We start from the raw sequence: 21,455 nt of genomic DNA, 5'->3' as shown, positions 1-21,455 counted from the left end.
TGTTTTAGTTATTTAATTATTTTCTATTTTAAAATCATCTCTAGCGTTATATATTTTTAATTTATTTTTCACATATTGTTAAAAAATTAATGGTAATACTAACGTGTCTCCATAAGATAATATCATGTCATAATTTAAAAAAAAATTAAAAATATCACATCAATAGTTATGTTATTTATTTTAATGGTAGATAACAAAAATAAAATCAAAATGTAATATTTGTTTTGATTTTAAAAAGTCGGTGACTAAAATGAAACAAAAGTGATAATTAGGGTATTACATATATGGTTTAGCCTTGATAATTGATAACAATAAATGAGGAAATTTGGAATAATCATTTACAGCTTTGTATTGTAATGGTAATTTTGTTAGAGATGGGAAATCCTATTTTTTAGAATCTCTGAAAGATTAATTAAAACGGTAAAGTATAGTAATGGTCACTGAATTTTCTAAATATTTCATTTAGGTCCTCCAGCTTTTAAAACTTGCAATACAGTATCCCAACATTTAGTCTATTTACAATATGGTCCCTCAACATTTAGTTTGTTTGCAATATGGTCCCTGACGTAACTGTTGGGGGATCATATTGCAAACGGACTAAATGTTGAGGGACTTTATTGCAACTTTTAAAAGTTTGAGGACGTAAATGAAATATTTAGAAAATTTCAGTGACCATTACTATACTTTACCCTTTAATTAAATAAGGTAGCTTTTAAAAACCCTAATCCTAACTTCAACATTGGTTTCTACTAGTCTCTCCTGAAAGATGTTTTGAGTTATCTGCTCTTCTTGCAACAATAAAATCATTGAAATTTGCATGTTTTGAAATCCAAACCTGTTTTCTTATGTCCCAATTCATACAGTTTGTTTGGAATATCTTCAAATTAATAGCATTATGGGAAATTGGGTTGTATATAAAGTATATACTTAATCTGTTTTACGTAATTCTTTCTTGGGGTTTTCCACAGTTCATTTATTTTTGCAGAAGATTCTAACATTTGATCCCTTCTTTTCAGTTCGCTTTTCACAATGGCAGGTGAAGAAGTAGACTATTCTTTGAGGGAAACCAGACCGAGCATAGGGGGTGACCGAGTCTCTGGTAATGAAAACCTTGCATCTTCCTTCGATCTTGTCGAGCAGATGAAGTTCTTATTTGTCAGAATAGTTAGAGCTAGAGATTTACCGCTGGAAACTCCCACTGGAATCATGAATCCTTATGTCGAAATAAAGATCGGAAACTATCGTGCAACGACGAAATATTTCGAGAAGAAACCAGATTCGGAATGGAAACAAGTTTTCGCCTTCACAGTAGATCGGTTGCAGGGTACAACCATGGAGATCAATGTGATCAATGAGGATATGATTGGTAAAATCACCATTGTTTTGCATGATGTTCCAACTTGTCTGTCGTTGGGGATGTGATATTGAGGACCAGAGTTTCCCCTGATAAGAATGTGAATCCTAAATGGAATGAGGATTTGATGTTCGTTGTTGCCGAACCATTTGTTGATCCTTTGATCATAACGGTAGAAGATTGTCTCGAAACAATAGAATCTGACATTTAGGGAAGTGCGTAATTCATTTGTTGGATGTCGATCAGAGGCTGCTACCGTTACCGGCTAAATCGAAGTGGTGCAATCTTGAAGATGTTGTGTTTGAAGATTGTGTGAGGAAAGAGGAGAAATTCTTTAGTAAGCTTAACATGAGGGTAAGTCTTGATGGCGGATATCATGTGTTCGATGAATCCATTCACTTTGGAAGCGATTACCGGCCTACAGTAAAAGTGCTGTGGACGACTATGATTGGAGTTTTGGAGTTGGGGATCATAAATGCTACTGGTTTGCAGCCAATGAAGGTTAGAGATGGCCGTGAAACTACCGATGCTTATTGTGTGGCGAAATATGGACCTAAGTGGGTAAAGTAGTAGACAGTTTCGATCCGAAATGGAATGAACAATATACATGGGATGTTTATGATCCGTACACCATGCTTACCATAGGAGTTTTTGATGTCTGTCACTTGCATGATGGCGATGTGGCCGGAGATGGAAAAGATCCGAGTATAGGAAAGGTAAAGATTCGATTTTCGACTCTGGCAAAGAACAAGATTTACACATATTCTTACCCCCTTTTGGTGTTACAGCCTAATGGAGTAAAAAGAACGGGAGAAATTCAGTTAGCTATAAGATTTACTTGCACATCTTACTTCAACTTATTTCTGGTTTACACCATGAATCCTATGTTGCCTCCAATGCATCATATTTATCCGCTTTCGATATATCAACTCGATAGTTTACGGGAACAAGCTACTCGAATTCTCTGTTTGAGTCTAAGCCGGACCGAACCACCGTTAAGGAGCGAAGTTGTGGAGTACATGTTGGACGGAGGTTCCACGACGTGGAGCTTAAGGAAAGCCAAAGCTAATTTTTTTTCAGAATTTTGGCTACTTTGAAGTGCTTATCAGATGCTCGGAAATGGTTCGATGAAATCCGCAAATGGAAGAATCCGACAGCAACCGTTGCAGTCATTGCAATCTACTGCATTATAGCTCTTAAACCAGACTTGATATTGCCAGCAGTGATTCTGTGTGGTATTCAAGCAATGATTTTGCAGTGGTGGAAGCGACTGATGCATCCAACACATATCGATGCCAAGCAATTCGTTCCTGCAACAGCCGACGAACCGGACGAAGAGTTCGACACTTTCCCATCTTCGAGACGACCCGATGTTCTCTGGATGAGATACGACCGGCTTAGAAGTATCGCGGGGAGGTTCGTGACTGTGATTGGTGACATTGCAACACTGTTGGAGAGGTTTCACTCACTGCTAAACTGGCGAGACCCAAGAATTACATCGATATTAATGCTCCCCAGAATTTCTTTAGTAGGCTGCCTACAAAAGCAGATTTTATGCTATGAGAATAATATTTATTTTTCTAAGATGATTATATGAACTAAATAAATTGATTTTTTGGTTTTATACCATTATTAATTTAGTATGTTATGCCATTCTTTTAAGGGTAAAGTATAGGGTCACTGAACTTTTTCAAAGCTTTTATTTAGGTCTCTTAACTTTTAAAACTTGCAATACAGTCTCCCAACATTTAGTTCATTTGCAATATGGTCCCCCAACAGTTACGTCGGGGACCATATTGCAAATGGACTAAATGTTGAGGGACCATATTGCAAACGGACTAAATGTCAGGGGATTATATTGAAAGTTTTAAAAATTGAGGACCTAAATGAAAGCTTTAGAAAAATTCAATGATCATTACTATACTTTACGCTAATTAAAATTGGTCAAATTTGAAAGCGTAATAAATCAAGCCGTATTAAACCATTTTGGATCGGTAAGCCGTATCCAATTCCATTCCACAATGGAAGCACAAGCGGTGAGTAGGGGCGTGAAAAATTGATTTGACCTATTAACCGACTTAAATCGGTTTGAGTTATAATTTTTTGTGATTTAAGATGATGATAATTTAGATTTGACTCAAATTTGAATTAATGTTGACTTAAATTCAAGTTAGATCTAAGAATTTTAGATTTGAATCTATATGAGGACGACCTGAATCTAAGATTAAATTAATAAATAACTGATATTACCTAATGTGTTATCAACATGATATGTTATAAAACTGATTTATAATTTGCTTAACCTGTAAATAATTTGACTTATTATTTAAATAATTTGACTTATTATTTAAATAATTTGATATTTACATAACTTGTAAGTTACAATTAATGAAGCTGTGAGATTATAAATCTATGATATTATAATGTGACAAAATACTTCTTTACTATTTAAAGTACATGATTAAATATGATCATTAGATTAATATATTTACTATTTATATTAATAAATTATAGTTTATAAATATATACAAAAATTCTATTAAATTAATAAATTGGGATCGATAAATTTAATAAAAAAATTCTTCACAATTTAAAATAAATTATTAATTATGATAATTAGATTAATAAATTTAATTATGATTATAAATTAATAAAATTTTTTATATATTAATTATAATTATTAGATTAAATTTTTTTAATTAAAAATTAGTTATAATTATTAGATTAATAAAAAAATTATATTAATTATAATTATTAGATTAAAAATTTTAATTTTAATTATTAAATTAAATTGATTAAATAATTTATTTATTATTAGTAATTTTATTATATTAGAAGTTAAATTATTAAATTTATAATTATTAAAAAATTATTATTTATTATTATAAATTAATTGATTAAATATAAAATTTATTTTTTTAGAAAATTTATAATTTAGAAGTAAATTTATAGAATTTAATTTTTAAATTATTAGTTAAAGATTTATAATTTAAATTCATTTTTTTATATATATATATATATATATATATATATATTTAATATATATATATATTCAAACATGATTTTACTTATGATAATATTATAGTACGAGATTAAAAAAATAGTAAATTTATAAATGTTGAAACTAATAAAATTTAAAAATGTACAAGAGAACATCTATAAATTAATACTTCATAAATTAATAAATCTTTCTAAAATAATAAATTTTCTTAGTCTCGACTTGGGCTCACGATCTAAATTAATAATTTTGATAAATTAATAAGATAATAATTTTTTGGAATACCCTTATATAGATTTATGTTTTTTTTAATATTATAAATTAATAATTCTATAAAATTATAAATATAAATAGGAAAATTTAGTAAAATATGATTCTATTGTTGTTTGCTTCTTCTTAAAATTTAAATCTAGTGGTATTTGATCTCTAACTTTTCTTATTGCATTAAAAGTTTTGGTGGTGTTCTCATATTGTAACAAAAAGTTGTGAAGAATCGTTGTTGCTATGAGTGTTTCCTTCTATGTAATTGGTTGCAAAAGTATTGTATCATCTTTAATTTTATCCTCTGGACATGTATCATTTTCATCCAGGTAATCCAATAGGTGTTTGACATCAATTTTATTACGGTACCCAAGGTATTTGATTTGTCATAGTTGATTTTTGGACACCTTTTAGATGTGAAGCCATGGTTGGTTGTGTAATGCCCCAAATGTTGAATTAGGGACTTTATTGAAAGGATTTAAGATTTGAGAATCTATTTGATTAATTGATAAAAGATGAAAATGAATTGGGAAGAATAGTTTAAACTAAATTGTAGTAATGGAGGATTAAAAGGACATTTTGGTCAATTGGAGTTAGATGAATTTAAAATTCATTTCTTTTAAGGTATTAAAGTATAGAGTAAGGGGAAAATGGGAGTAAATTTGGTCAACTCCTTTCCTTCTTCTTCTTTCTCGTGCTCCTCCATAGCTCAAAGTTAAGTTTTCAATTTACTAGTTTATTCCTTAGTTTTTTGTTGGGTTTTGACGCATTGAGTATACTAGAAGCTTAAGGAATGATTAAAGGGGATCAAAACTAAGTTATGGATGAGATAATAGAGATTGAAGAAAATGGGTTTTTTAGTGATATGTTAAAATAGGAGTGTTTATGGATGTTTACTGGTAGATTTGACTTGTCAAAGAGGTAAATGAGGGATTAGAAGTATTGGATAGGATTAAGAACACATTAGGAAAAGTGGTGTGATTCTTAGAATTGATTGTTCTTGGAAGATTTTAGATGTTTTAAGAGGCTAAATGAAGGAATGTTAGTATGGATAGTTAAAGAAGAGTTTAATAGCATTGTTTGGTGTTTATATAACGAAATTCAACACCATTTGGGTGATAATCAGGTTAAAAACTGGAAAATCTGGGTACGGGTATCGGTACTAATAGAACAACATCGATATTACAGGCTAAAAATAGGCTGAAAATTGCTAAGTAATATCGATACTGATTCAATCAGTATCGATACCGAAGGGGGAGTATCAATACCGAAGGGAAGGTATCGATACCATTTCGAAACATAATGCAAAAATGGTATCGATACCATATCAGAGTATCGGTACCATAGTATAGTAGTATTGATACCATGGTAGGGGTATCGATACTATGGAGCCAGAAATGCTAAAAATAGGCTGATATTGTTATAGAAAGTAAATGATATGTCCTTTTGAGTATTGTTTAAGTATAATGGTTATAAAATATACTAATATTGGGTATGGTACATGTTTTAATGGATGATTGAGTAGATCGAAACCAAGCTCCCGAGATAAGCAAAACTAAGGGTAAAGGCAAAGTACCGGAGTAATCAACCTTACATTTTGGATTCATAACGCGGAAGCATGTGAGTGTATTTAATTATGTACGTACATGTTATAATATTCATAATTGTAGAAATTATTAATGTAGGTATGGCGATTACCAAATGGCACTAAGTGTGCAAAAATGTTAAGAAATTCATACTAAGTGTATGAATTTCCGTATTGGGCACTTCGTGTGCAAAAATGTTAAAATATTTATACTAAGTGTATGAATTTTCGTATTTGGCACTTCGTGTGCAAAAGTTAAGAAATTCATACTAAGTGTATGAATTTCCGTATTGGGCACTTCGTGTGCAAAAATGTTAAGAAATTCATACTAAGTGTATGAATTTTCGTATTGGGCACTTCGTGTGCAAAAATGTTAAGAGATTCATACTAAGTGTATGAATTTCCGTATTGTGCACTTCGTGTGCAAAAATGTTAAGAGATTCATACTAAGTGTATGAATTTCCATATTGGGCACTTCGTGTGCAAAAATGTTAAGAAATTCATACTAAGTGTATGAATTTCCATATTGGTCACTTCGTGTGCAAAAGATAGGAAATTCATACTAAGTGTATGAATTTCCGTATTGTGCACTTTGTGTGCAAATGGTTAAGAGATTCATACTAAGTGTATGAATTTTAGTATTGGCCACTTTGTGTGCAAATGGTTAAGAGATTCATACTAAGTGTATGAATTTTTATATGGGAAATGTGTGTATAAACACAAGGACTACATGATAAAGAAATGTATCTTTATATTAGTAATGGGTATGCAAACCACATAGATGATAGAAATGGTTGAGAAATGATGGTATTAACACTACAGATGTAAACTATAGAGTGTTTATTGAATTGAAAGAATCACTTGAAATGTGAATTGTAATTAAATAAATTGAGTTTAGAATTTTACTTATGATTAAGTACGCCTCACTAAGTAATGTTTAACGTATGTTTATTTCGTTCGTAGGTAGAATATCCGCTAAGTAAGGAGATCATGTTTAACGTATGTTTATTTCGTTCGTAGGTAGAATATCCGCTAAGTAAGGAGATCAATAGACATCCAAGCCGGAATCGCCTTGTCAGTAACAGTACGACTTACATGTCTACTTTTGATGTATTTTAGATTGCATGTAATAGGTTTATAGGAAGAAATGCTTTAAAAATCTTTTGAATTAAATTTACGTATACGGTGAAACATTGAACCTCTCTTTTTGTTTTTTACCTTATTAAATGTATGATTTATTTTAAGTAAATTAAAATGTGTTATAAACGAAATAAAATAGTACTAGTTTTCAAATGAGGAACTGTTTAAAAAAAGGATACATATGATGTGACACTTGTAACTCGTATATGGAAAGGTATACGGGGAGATAAGTGTTACATTTATTGGTATCAGAGTTATAGGTTTAGCCGATTCTCGACAGAAAATGAGTGTAGTTTTGTAATACCCCAAAAATTCAGACAATGACCAAAATGAAAATTTTGAAAGTTTGATAGTCAAAGTAGAAAATTAGGAAAAAGTTTAGGGAATTAAGTGAGAAATTTCCTAAAAAGAATTTTATTCCATAAATATATGGTTTACTCTTGAGAGTGGAGTTTTATAGAAACCATATTTTTGGATTTGTAATTTTAGTAAAGAAAAATTAGAAAGGGTTAAAGCTGGTAAGGAAATCGGTAATTCCGATCGAATTGGAATTTTACAAAAATTTGAAGGATGTTATAAAATGGTTGGAAATATTATTTTAATATTTTATATCAGAGAAATTTGGTTTGGAAATGTGCAATTTTTTAGATTTAATTGAAACAGTGGAATTTAGTGACTAAAACGTAAATTTTGAAAATTCAAGGGGAATTTCGAAATTAAAAGTCAAAATAATTCAGCTTTGACTTTGAAATATGATAAGGATGAGTTGTCATGTTTTTATGGTGAATAAGAAGATTCATTAAGGGTGATTTGGTCTTATCTCAAGTAAATGAATATTATATTCATTTAAAGTTAGATTAAATGTAAATTAGGATGAAATGTACCTAACATTTCATTTCACATGCTCATTTTCTTCTCCAACCAGACGTGAGCTTCTTCAAAGGTGAGAGAAAGCTTTAATTTCATTTTCAAGCAATTTACTTAGGATTTTGAGTATGTTGTAAGTAGAAAATTGTTATATGCGAAAAACGCTATCATTTGGTACCAATATTGCATGATAATATTGTTAGTGTTCAAGTTCATCTTGAGTTGATGAAGGGGTTCTTGTGTTTTATGGGTTATGAAGAGTTAAGTGATTTTAAAGAATTGGTTGTAAGAATTGATGAAGAACCTAAGGATGAGGTTCTAGAAAACAGTTTATATTTTGAAATTAGTAGTGAGTTTAAAACTTCACCAGAAATTATATAAAAATAATTTGGAGGTTATTTTTATATATTGTGTCCATATATCGATCTAGTTTTTTTAAAACAAACGGGGATCAATTTCAAGGTGTGTACAAAAAGAAATGAATTTTTAACCGAGGAAATGTCAAAACATTAGGACAGCATATTCTACAAAATAGATTCTGTTGATCAACTTTGAAAATTCACCATAAATTGTACAGAATGAATTAGAAGGATTTATTTATATGGATAGATTTGTATTCGAGTCTAGTTTTCAATGGAATAAACAGAATTGAATTCAAGTGTGTATATCAATACATAATACGGATTCTTTAAAGGTAGTGTGAGTTGTCTGAATATGGAAAATTGATGGGTTGTTGTGTAAGTATTATATTGATATACTATGCTGGAAATTGTTGTTTGGGAATTGAAATGAGTGTAAGATGTGAAATATGACTATTTTGGAAGTTTGAAAATATTAGTGATTTAAGTACAACAATTGTATAGTTGGTGTACTTAAATGTAATTATGCTTTTGTAAAAGCATTTGAATGGGAATATATTTCAATGCTGAAATTATTGGTATTAAGAATCTAAGTGATAAAATGGTGAAGGGCCATTTTGAGTAATTTGGAAAAGTGGGTTCCAATGTTAAAAGGAATTATTAATAGTTAAGTATTTTGATCGAAAATGAGTTCAAGTATATTATGGAGTTATTATGGGATGTATTTATGTTAGTACAATACTAACATATGAATTATTATGAATTTGTTATTTACACAGATTATGATTGATTTGCAATTGAAGTAAGTCAAGTACAAAAAGGGTTTATTATGGACAATAGTGAGGCACATATTTTTGAAAGATATAAAGTGTCAAGGTGAGTGCAATACATGCATGAAATTATACATGAATGTTTTATACATCATTAGGAAGACTTGCGATAAGTCGACCTAGTTTATGTTGACATCATATTTATGTCATTTATCATATATTTGATATATTCTAAATATGTCAAAGGTTGAATATAAAATGCATTGATCACTGATTGTTGCATATGATGTTATCATGAACATATATGATTTTTATCATGAATGATATTGTGGGTATGAACTGCCCAATGTTAAATGGTTTTGATATAATTTGCCATGGATGGATCAAATAAATTGACTATATGCCCAAGTATGTTATTGAGGATCAGTGCTATTAATGGCATGCCATAGAGTCTAGCAACTGCATATTAGGTAGTACTAGAGTGTCTAGAGAAGGCACATAGTGCAGGCCTTAGTGTCTAGTGAAGACACAATACAAGCACTACGGTGCATTATTAGGTGAGCAAAGCTCGACCTCAGCACTTCGGTGCAATATTTGACTCCTATACTGGGTTCCTCCTATAGTTATACTTTGGGTTATGGTTTATTGGTTAATAAATGGTAAGTATGCAAATAAGCTTACGAGCTTATGGAATAAATGGTAAGTATTGGTAAAATAAGCTTACGAACTTATGGAATAAATGGTAAGAATGTTGGTAATATAAGCTTATGAGCTTATGTGATAAATGATATGTATATTGGTAAGAAAGTTGTATTATTTTGATCATGATAAATATTAAATATGATGGTAACATGATTTTATGGCATTTTAAAATTGACATTGAAATTCATGCATGAATTATATTGCACTGTTTATTGTTTTAATTGTCTCACTAAGTTTATACTTAGCGTGTGATGATTTTCATGCATAGGTAAAAAAACCAGTAGTGGAATAAAGAGTTCAAAGGGACATAAAGCATCGAAAAGTATATTTCAATATCAGTAAGACATCCTATGATGGAATTTGATTTAGATAGTGGCATGTAATTTGATAATGTTAAATTTGTTTTGTTGAATTAATTTGGAAACCAATTGGTAACTTGATAGTGATGAAAGGTTAATTTTTATGAGTTTTATATGTAATTTTTGGAAGTTACTGTAGTAGTTAATAGTAATGAACAGTAACCACGTTTGTTAAAAATTTTCCAGTATGTTAAAGGGGAACCAATTCCTTGCTACAGGAGAACTGATACCCCCACTGTTCATTGTTCACAGGTACTGTTCACTATTACTGTTCACTATTCGCTGCTCATAAAAAATCTTTTGTTTTAAATTTGTTATAACGAAACACAATTCATATGATATGATATTTTTATAATATCATTTACTATTTTAAGAAAATAAATTTTAAATCACTTGTAAAAGTGGAAATGATTTAAGAAATTTGTGTGACATCTATAATCTGTATAGGTATAATTATATGGGTTACGAGTGTTACAAGTATGATATAAAAATAGTTTACATGCCACTAAGATGTCAAGGTTACTGATAGGGTATAGAATGAATATGAAAGATGTTTCTTCTTACTAACTTAATTATGATTTTTATGAATGTTATGACAGATGTCGGATTCTACGAATTCAAGAAGAGCGGTTGGTCAAGAAAGTAGAGATGAATCGGGAAGTGAAAGTTATGAGGAAAATAGCGAACATCCGATTCCTTCAGAGGATACCAGCACATCGGCACCTCAGGGGATGTCTGTTCCAAAGTTCAGAGTTTTTATGCAAGCTCTAGATGCCATTTTGACAAGGTTTCAACCTCCTCCGCCTCCCCTGCTCCTCCAGTACCGCGAATGCTAATCCCAAAGGATTTAAGAAGTTTGGGAGCTCCTGAGTTTAGGGAAGAAGAAAGTAAAGGTCCAATGGATGCAAATTTATGGTTGAACAATATAAAGGCAATGTTGGAAAGTTTGCAGTGCTCCGATCATAAAAAACTCGGCAGAGCTGTATCGTTACTCAGAGGATTGGCTCGGGTATGGTGGACAAACTCGATGATGTATGCGTTGCCCGAGCAAGTGAACTGATAGTTCTTCCAAGAGGAATTCAAGAACAAGTATATTGGGGAGTAGTTCAAGAGATCGATGTTATTGAAGTTCCTTAGCTTGAAACAAGGGGATCGAGCAGTGCATAAATATGAGGCCGAATATAATAAGCTCAACCGTTATGCTAAAGAGGTTGTTCCTAATGATAAAGCTCGTTGAGATTGGTTCATTAAGGGTCTGAGGCCTAAGCTAAAATAGATGATGTTGGCATTAAATTTGTCTAGTCTGTAAAAAGTGATAAATAGAGAAAGGCGATTGAAACAAGAGGAGACTCTAGCTACAGAGCAGAGTATGTAGACGGGAAAAAAGAATTGGAACTTCTTCATCTATACATTATGAAAAAATGGGCAAGGGCTTAGGTTCTCAATTCACTGATAGAACTGATTATTATACAGCTTCACGAAAAACTAAGCAGTCGCATTCCTAGCTCCTAGCTCGGGTAGAACTCATGGAGAGAAACCTCTATGTCAGATGTGCGGTAAGTCACATGGGGGAGTATGTAGGTTGCTTTCTGGTGCTTGTTTCCATTGTGGGGAATCTGGTCATTTTGTTCAGAGTTGTCTGAAGAAATAAGGAAATAGATCCACACAATCAGATAGATCAGTCACCGCACCAAGTAGAAGTAGAGGTAGAGGAAAAGCAGGCGATCAAAATGAGTCTAGCCAAAGATAAGAGACTCGGGGTGTGGCCCGAGTTTATAACATAAATACCAGTAAAGATATGGATGATTCGGAGATTATAACAGGTACATGTCACATTTTTTATGAACATGTTTTTGTTTTAGTCGACCCAGGTTCTACATATTCATATATTAGTACCAAGTTGATTAGAAATAGAAGAATTCCTTTAGAACCAATTGCTAGTGAAATGATAGCGATAAATTCTATGGGTCAAAGTGCAAGGGTGGCTAGGGTGTGTAGAAAATGTCCAATTGAAATTCAAAGGGTAGTATTTTTGGCAAACTTGATAGAGTTACCCTTTATTGAGGTCGAAATCATTTTGGGCATGGATTGGTTATCTCCACATCATGGATGGGTAGATTGTCGCCAGAAAAGATTATTCTTAAACGATGTGGAAGGCTCTGAAATTGTGGTGATAGGTGATAAGGTAAAATCCCTGTCCAATGTGATATCAGCCATGACCGCAAAGAAAATGATGTCAAAAGGATGTGTTGCCTTTCTAGCTAATGTGATAGACACTTGAGTGCCGGATGTGTGATTACATGATATCCCCACAGTTAGGGAGTTTCCAGAAGTTTTTCCTGAAGAGTTATCGGGTTTACCTCCAGATCGAGAAGTATAATTTAGAATTGAGGTTTACCCGGGTACCGAACCTATTTCTATGGCTACGTATAGAATGGCTCAAATGAAGTTAAGGGAACTAAAAGAAGGGTTGCAGGAGCTGTTGGATAAAGGATTCTTCCGACCAGTGTTTCTCCATGGGGAGCACCTGTGTTATTCATGAAAAGGAAGGACAGGTCTACGCGGTTATGTATTGACTATCGTCAATTAAACAAGGTAACAATAAAGAACAAGTATCCTCTTCCGAGGATTGATGACTTGTTTGATCACTTGAAAGGCACAATAGTGTTCTCTAAAATAGATCTGAGGCTAGGTTATCATCAGTTAAGGATCGAAAAGGAGGATATTTCCAGGACGGCTTTTCGGACTCGGTACAGACACTATGAATTTGTGGTAATTCCGTTTGGATTAACAAATGCTCTTGTAGCATTTATTGAATTAATGAAAAAATTATTCCAATCATACTTAGATCAGTTTGTGGTAGTGTTTATAGATGATATCTTGGTATATTCCAACTCAAGGGAGGAACATGATGCTCATCGTCGAGTGGTTCTTCAGATACTTCGCGATAAGAAGTTGTACGGGAAGTTGTCTAAATGCTAATTTTGGTCTGAGATTGCTTTCCTTGGTCATATAGTATCTACAGAAGGCATAAGAGTGGATCCCAAAAAGATTCAAGCTATAGTGGATTGACAACCCCTAAAGAATATTTCTAAAGTTCAGAGATTCTTGGGGCTCGCTGGTTATTATAGTCGTTTTGTAAAGAATTTTCGATGTTAGCTCTACCGCTAACTAAGTTGTTTGTGAAAAGATATGTATTTTGTTTGGATGGAAAGATGCCAGAAAAGTTTTGATATGCTCAAGAGAATAGCAACGGAGGCTCCCATTCTTGTGCAACCTGAGTCAGGTAAGGATTATGTTGTTTTCAGTGATACATCCCATACCAGATTAGGATGTGTATTGATGCAAGAGAAGAAAGTTGCAGTTTATACCTCAAGACAACTAAAGAATCATGAGAGAAATTACTCTACACATGATTTGGAATTGGCAGCCGTAGTGTTTGCTTCGAAAATCTGGAGCCATTATCTGTATGGTGAGCGTTGCCATGTTTACACAAACCATAAAAGTCTAAAGTATTTGTTAACTCAGAAAGAGCTGAACCTAAGGCAGAGAAGATGGATTGAGCTCCTAAAGGATTATGATTTGGTTATTGACTATCATCCGGGAAAGGCTAATGTGGTAGTAGATGTGCTCAGTCGAAAGATTTTTGTAGCTTTAAGGGCTTTAGATGCATATATATATTTAAAAGAAGATGGTTCTTTGATTGCTAAATTAAAGTTAAGGCCGATGTTTTTGGACTGGGTTAAAGAGCTGCAAGGTAGAGATAAGAAATGCTTAATAAGATTGGCAAAAGTTGAAAAATGAGAAGCCAAAGATTTCAAAATTAAGGATATTGGATGTTTATATTATCTTGGAAGACTATACATTCCTGATAATGAAGAATTGAGGAAAGATATTCTGGGTGAGGCACATTTTATCCCTTTGACGATGCACCCAGGTGGAAATAAGATGTATCAGGATTTGAAAAGTCGTTACTGGTGGCCTAGTATGAAAAAGAGCTGTCACAGAGTTTGTTGCAAAATGATTGACAAGTCAGCAAGTGAAAGTTGAGCATCAAGTGCCATCAGGGTTACTACAACCAATATCCATTTTTGAGTGGAAGTGGGAGCGAGTCAAAATGGATTTTGTTTCATGGCTATCGTTGTCACCGGGTAAAAAGAACTCGATCTAGGTAATAGTAGACAGATTGACCAAGACGGCTCATTTTATTCCAGTTCGAGTAGACTACTCAATGAATAGTCTGTTGAGTTATTTATAAAAGAGATAGTTAGATTGTACGGAGTACCGTTATCGATAGTGTCTGATCGAGACCCCAGGTTTACTTCAAGATTTTGGAAGTCTTTACATGAGGCATTGGGTACTCGATTGAACTTTCGTATAGTTTTTCATCCGTAGACAAATGGGCAATCAAAGCGAGCTATTCAGATACTGGAGGATATGCTTAGGGTATGTGTGATTGAATTTAAGGGATCGTGGGAAAGGTATTTTCCTTTAGCAGAATTTGCGTATAATAATAGTTATCAATCCAGTATTAAGATGGACTCGTATGAAGCTCTGTATGGGAGAAAATGTAGAACACCATTAAATTGGTTTGAACTGAAAGATCGAGACCTGATAGAGCCGGATTTGATGAAAGATATGGAGGATAAAGTAAAGATTATCCAGAGCAATCTAAAGATAGCCTCAGATCGACAGAGGTCCTATGCAGATTTGAAAAGAAAAGAAATAGAATACCAGGAGGGAGACAAAGTATTTTTGAAAGTATCACCTTGGAAAAAAGTGTTACGTTTTGGGAGAAAATGAAAGTTGAGTCCGAGTTTCATTGGACTGTATGAGATATTAAGAAGGGTTGGACCTGTATCGTATCAGTTAGCTTTGCCTCCTGATATGGACAAGATCCATAATGTTTTTCATGTATCAATGCTTAGGAGGTACATATCAGATCCCTCGCTTGTTATCACTCCTGAAGAAATAAAGATCCGACCAGATTTGACTTATGAGGAAGAACCAGTACGGATCTTGGCTAGGGAAACCAAGGAATTACGTAATTAAAGGATTATATTGGTCAAAGTGCTTTGGCAGAATCATAAGGTGGAAGAGGCTACCTAGGAAAGAGAGGAGGATATAAAAAAAGCAGTTTCAACATCTCTTCGATTCAGGTACTTCTTTAAATTTGAGGATGAATTTTCTTAAGGGGGAGAATTGTAATGCCCTAAATGTTAAATTAGGGACTTTATTGAAATGATTTAAGATTTAAGAATCTATTTGATTAATTGATAAAAGATGAGAATGAATTGGGAAAAATAGTTTAAACTAAATTGTAGTAATGGAGGATTAAAAGGACATTTTGGTTAATTGGAGTTAGATGAATATAAAATTCATTTCTTTTAAGGTATTAAAGTATAGAGTAAGGGGAAAAGGGGAATAAATTTGGTCAACTCCTTTCATTATTCTTCTTTCCCGTCCATACTCTCCTTCATACCTCAAAGGTGAGTTTTCAATTTACTAGTTTAGTCCTTCATTTTTGGTAGGGTTTTGAAGCATTGAGTATACTATAAAATTAAGGAAGGATTAAAGGGGATCAAAACTAAGTTATAAATGAGATAATAGAGATTGAAGAAAATGAGTTTTAAGTGATATGTTAAAATAGGAGTGTTTATGGATGTTTACTGGTAGATTTGACTTGTCAAAGAGGTAAATGAGAGATTAGAAGCATTGGATAGGATTAATAACACATTAGGAAAAGTGGTGTGATTCTTAGAATTGATTGTTCTTGGAAGATTTTAGATGTTTTAAGAGGCTAAATGAAGGAATGTTAGTATGGATAGTTAAAGAAAAGTTTAATAGCATTGTATGGTGTTTATATAACAAAATTCAACCCCATTTGGGTGATAATCGGGTTGAACACTAGAAATTTTAGGTACAGGTATCAGTACTGATAGAACAGTATCGATACTACATGCTAAAAATAGGATGAAATTGCTAAGTAGTATCGATACTGATTCAATCAGTATCGATACCGAAGGGAAGGTATCGATACCATTTCGAAACATAATGCAAAAATGGTATCGATATCATAGCAGAGTATTGGTACCATAGTACAGTAGTATCGATACCATGGTAGGGGTATCGATACTATGGAGCCAGAAATGTTAAAAAGAGGTTGATATTATTATAGAAAGTAAATGATATGTCCTTTTGAGTATTGTTTAATTATAATGGTTAGAAAATATACTAACATTAGGTATGATACATGTTTTAATGGATGATTGAGTAGATCAAAACCAAGCTCCCGAGACAAGCAAAACTAAGGGCAAAGGCAAAGTACCGGAGTAATCAGCCTTACGTTTTGGATTCATAGCGGGGAAGCCAGGTGAGTGCATTTAATTATGTACGTACATGCTACAATATTCATAGTTGTAGAAATTATTAATGTATGTATGGTGATTACTAAATGGCACTAAGTGTGAAAAATGTTAAGAAATTAATACTAAGTGCATGAGTTTCCGTATTGAGCACTTCGTGTGCAAAAATGTTAAGAAATTCATACTACGTGTATGAATTTATGTATTTGGCACTTCGTATGTAAAATTTAAGAAATTCATACTAAGTGTATGAATTTCCGTATTGGACACTTCGTGTGCAAAAATGTTAAGAAATTCATACTAAGTGTATGAATTTCCGTATTGAGCACTTCGTGTGCAAAAATGTTAAGAGATTCATACTAAGTGTATGAATTTCCGTATTGGGCACTTCCTGTGCAAAAGTTAAGAAATTCATACTAAGTGTATGAATTTCCGTATTAGGCACTTCGTGTGCAAAAATGTTAAGAAATTCATACTAAGCGTGTGAATTTCTGTATTGGGCACTTCGTGTGCAAAAATGTTAAGAAATTCATACTAAGTGTATGAATTTTCGTATTGGCCAGTTCGTGTGCAAAAGTTAAGAAATTCATACTAAGTGTATAAATTTCTGTATTGGGCACTTTGTGTGCAAATGGTTAAGAGATTCATACTAAGTGTATGAATTTCCGTATTGGACACTTTGGGTGAAAATGGTTAAGAGATTCATACTAAGTGTATGAATTTTCATATGGGAAATATGTGTATAAACATAAGGACTACATAATAAGCAAATGTATCTTTATATTGGAAATGGGTATGCAAACCACATAGATGATAGAAATGGTTGAGAAATTATGGTATTAGCACTACAGATGTAAACTATAGAGTGTTTATTGAATTGAAAGAATCACTTGAAATGTTAATTGTAATTAAATAAATTGAGTTTTGAATTTTACTTATGAGTAAGTATGCCTCACTAAGTAATGCTTAACGTATGTTTATTTCATGCGTATGTAGAATATCATCTGAGTAAAGATATCAATAGACATCCAAGCCGGAATCGCCTCGTCAGTAACAATACAACTTACATGTCTACTTTTGATGTATTTTAGTTGGCATGTAATAGGTTTAGAGGAAGAAATGCTTTGAAAATCTTTTGAATTAAATTTTTGTAAACGGTGAAACGTTGAACCTCTCTTTTTGTTGTTTATCTTATTAAATGTATGTTTTATTTTAAGTAAATTAAAATGTTTTATAAATGAAAAAAAATAGTACTGGTTTTCAAATGAGGAACTGTTTAAAAAAAAGATACATATGATGTGACACCTGTAACTCGTATACGGGAGATGGGTGTTACAGGTTGGTTTTGATTTGGATTGATTAATTTTTAGTGCTTGATATTGTTTATATGGTGGTTGATTTTCTTACTATATAAGAACTGGCATTAAGTTTTAACCGGTAGTATGTATTACAGTGAACTTTGTTTTTCATAGGTATGTATAATATTTAATTAGTCACATTGTACATGAACATCATTCAATTAGTCATATTGTATATGTTTTATTCATTAAGAATAATGTTGATTCGTTTAATCGGAAAAAATCTCTTTAAATTAATAAATTATCAATGGGTAAACTACACCAATGGTCACTAATGTTTGAGTAAATTTTGGTTTTTCTTTCTGAAGTTTCAAAAGTAACAAATTAATTACTAATGTTATCAATTTGTAAAAAAATGGTCACTCCACCATTATTTTTGTTAAATTGATGACGTGACACCGTTAATAAAAAGATTAATATTTAGTTTTACCCGTAAACTATTTATAAAACATCAAATAAGTTCTTAAACAATGGTTTTATATCTAATTTATCCCAAAAGTTTTCTAATTTCCATTTTTTTAATGCCCCATCATCTCAATTATATTCTAACCATTTTCCTTACAAAACGAAAATCACACTTAAACAAACTCTCGCTTGCTAGTTTGTCTTTAAGTGCATATAAATTGATTTCATATTATTTTTTAAGTTGAAAAGTTACCGAAAGAATATGATAATGTCTACACCTTTAGAGTTTGGATGCCAATCTCATTCTACCTAAACAACCATCGCAACTTCATTACCAAGATTTCACGATATGGTAGAGTGGTTAATTTTCCAACAATATGACAATCTTGGATGAACTTCTACCAATTTCAATTGAGATGGCAAAGAGGAACTTGAGGGGCATATGGAACTTCACAAACTTTGGGGTTGTGAGCCACAATGAGATCCTGGAGATGTACAAGAAGTACATTGACCCAAAGTTTCAGTGGGGTGAACTTCACATTGGAATAACAAACCAAGGTGATTGTTTTCCATGAAAGTAATAATGAGATGGATGCATCCAAATTGAATAAAGAGTTCATTGAGTTGTTACCGATCAAAGAATCACTGATTATGTATATCTTCGAACCAACAAAAGAACTTGACCCTTTGAACAAGTTTTCAACTATAATACTCCATTATTAACCTTTGCATATTTGTTAATTATTAGTTTGAATCATTTGTTATTGTTATTGACCTAAGCATTAATTTTACTCGAAAGCTATAGGCATTTTGTATCTTTGATCCATACTCGCTGCACTGCAGTTGTATCTTTGTTTGCTTAATGCTCAGCATACCTTTAATGGAGGATGTTGGAAGAAAATGGTGAATTACATTGATGGATTTAATATTTATATGAAATTCAGAGTCCTTTTAAATATTGCAAAAGATATTATTTAATTTGAATATTAGTAGGATAATTACTCTTTGAATATGTCAATTAAAAAGGTATTTATTATCTTTTTAATTTTGAATATTAAAGATAATTATATAGTTTTGAATATTTTAAATTATAATAATATTTGTTTAAGTTTGAATAGTAAAACAAGTGTATATTTGTTTAATATTTCAAATTCAAAAGACATTATTATCTCTTTAAATTATATATTAAAAGATATTTGGTTGGAGTAAAACTCTCTTGAAATCCCCCTATAAATAATGAAGAAACATGTTAGGTTTTTCATATCTCATAATTCAAGAACTTCTCTTTTCTTGAAAAATATTTTCTCTCCTTCTTAGAAAATATTTTATTTCCTTCTTAGTTTTTCGGTGATAATCGAATGCAAAGATAGTTCGTGATCTCTATTGTTACATTATTGTAGCTAATCATCTAGTTGTATCATGGAAGACAGGCGACCAAAATATCTCGAGCACCAAGGAGTGGTTGAAAGTCTGTCTTAAGGAAACTGTGTAGCGACATACCTCAATTGTTTCCGATCTCAAGATCAAAATCAAAGAGTATTTTATCTACAATTTATTTTCTTTTATTTTTTTAAAGAAATTTAATTTCTTCATTTTATTCTTCTCAGGTTCGAATTTCATTTTGAATTGTTATTTCGAATAACAATCTTAAGATAGATTTTCCATTCTTCTAACTTTCTTGATCTGAGATAATTCGGAATTATGGGAAAAATGAAATAGTAAAAAAATTTGATTCGGGATTTATGATGTCATCTTAACAGGTTTGCTAAAATCTCAAAGTGGACAAATTTGTATAACAAAAATTATTGTGAAAGTAACTTTGATTACTTATTTTGTTTCAGAATATTGTTTCTCTCTGATAACAAAATCTGAAATAAACGAGAATTAATTTTCTGTTTATTGGAATTATTTCTAATTCTGGTTTCGTTTCTTTTACAGAAAATAGAGACAATAAACTCTACCGATTTACCTAACTTGGAGACTATAATGATGATTACAGTGCGGAATATGAGTCAAGCGATAGTGGTAATTAACCACAACGAGAAGCCGTTGAAATTCTTCAAAAAGAATTTCAAGATATGGCAATAGAAGATATTTTTCTATCTGACCACGATGAACCTCTCTAAGTTCTCGATTGAAGATTGCCATATCTTTAAATAGGGAGAAGGAGAGAGGGATGTAGACAATATTATCGCTTATAATATTGTTGATGCTTGATATCAAACTGATTATATATGCGAAAATGTAATATTGAACTGTATACAGGATTCATTGTATCTGATATATGTTGATTATGAAATAATAAAGAAATTGTAGGAGGCATTGGATCATCAATACAAAGTTGAAGATGCTGAAGCTATAAAGTTTTTAGTTATCAAGTTCTTGAATTTTAATGTGGTTGACTCTAAACCAATAGTAAAATAAGTGAATGATTATTAATAGAATTCTTGTCGAAATAATGATCATAGGCGAATCCTTTAAGGTAGCCGCTATTATTAAAAAAAATACCTCCTGGATGGAGTGACTTCAAGAATTATTTGAAGCACAAAAGGAAGGAAATGACCGAGGAAGAATTGGTTTTCAGACTACGAATAGAAGAAGGCAATAGAGTTAATGGCAAAAAAACTCAATAAAGAATAGGCTAAGGCAAATATGATGGAAGTCAAGAACTTCAAGAAGGGAAACAACCCAAAAATATATCAAAGTTGGGACCTAAAGGTGGAATTTCCAAGAAGGAGAAATTCCAAGGAAAATGTTTTAACTATGGAAGGATGGGGCACAAATCCTTTGAGTGCATACATCCAAAGAAAGCCAAAGCTCGCGAGGCTAATGTTGTGGAAAAAATGGCTAAAAGTGTGGATGATATAGATCTATGTGTTGTGATCTTTGAATTCAACCTAGATGATTATAATCCAAGAGAATGTTAGCTCGA

The 21,455-nt window shown here is 32.0% G+C and overlaps 1 protein-coding gene and 1 long non-coding RNA gene across 2 annotated transcripts; both read left to right on the top strand.

The window, feature by feature from the left end:
• The first annotated feature begins 1,029 nt into the window (after positions 1-1,029).
• LOC120199261 (FT-interacting protein 3-like) lies at positions 1,030-2,951 on the top strand. The gene is made up of 4 exons (XM_039200405.1): positions 1,030-1,392; positions 1,601-1,915; positions 2,143-2,386; positions 2,464-2,951. The coding sequence occupies exons 1-4, from the start codon at positions 1,030-1,032 to the stop codon at positions 2,949-2,951; spliced, it is 1,410 nt and encodes a 469-aa protein (XP_039056336.1).
• Positions 2,952-8,245: 5,294 nt separating this feature from the next.
• LOC120199328 lies at positions 8,246-9,442 on the top strand. Its single transcript, XR_005523451.1, has 2 exons — positions 8,246-8,281; positions 9,344-9,442. It is a non-coding gene; the product is annotated as an uncharacterized LOC120199328 (long non-coding RNA).
• The last annotated feature ends 12,013 nt before the right edge of the window (positions 9,443-21,455 follow it).

The sequence above is a fragment of the Hibiscus syriacus genome, unplaced genomic scaffold, assembly GCF_006381635.1.
Source record: "Hibiscus syriacus cultivar Baekdansim isolate YM2019G1 unplaced genomic scaffold, ASM638163v2 tig00005406_pilon, whole genome shotgun sequence".
Taxonomy (NCBI): domain Eukaryota; kingdom Viridiplantae; phylum Streptophyta; class Magnoliopsida; order Malvales; family Malvaceae; genus Hibiscus; species Hibiscus syriacus.
The sequence above is the reverse complement of the archived record's forward strand: the minus strand, read 5'-3'. Positions and strand labels throughout refer to the sequence as shown.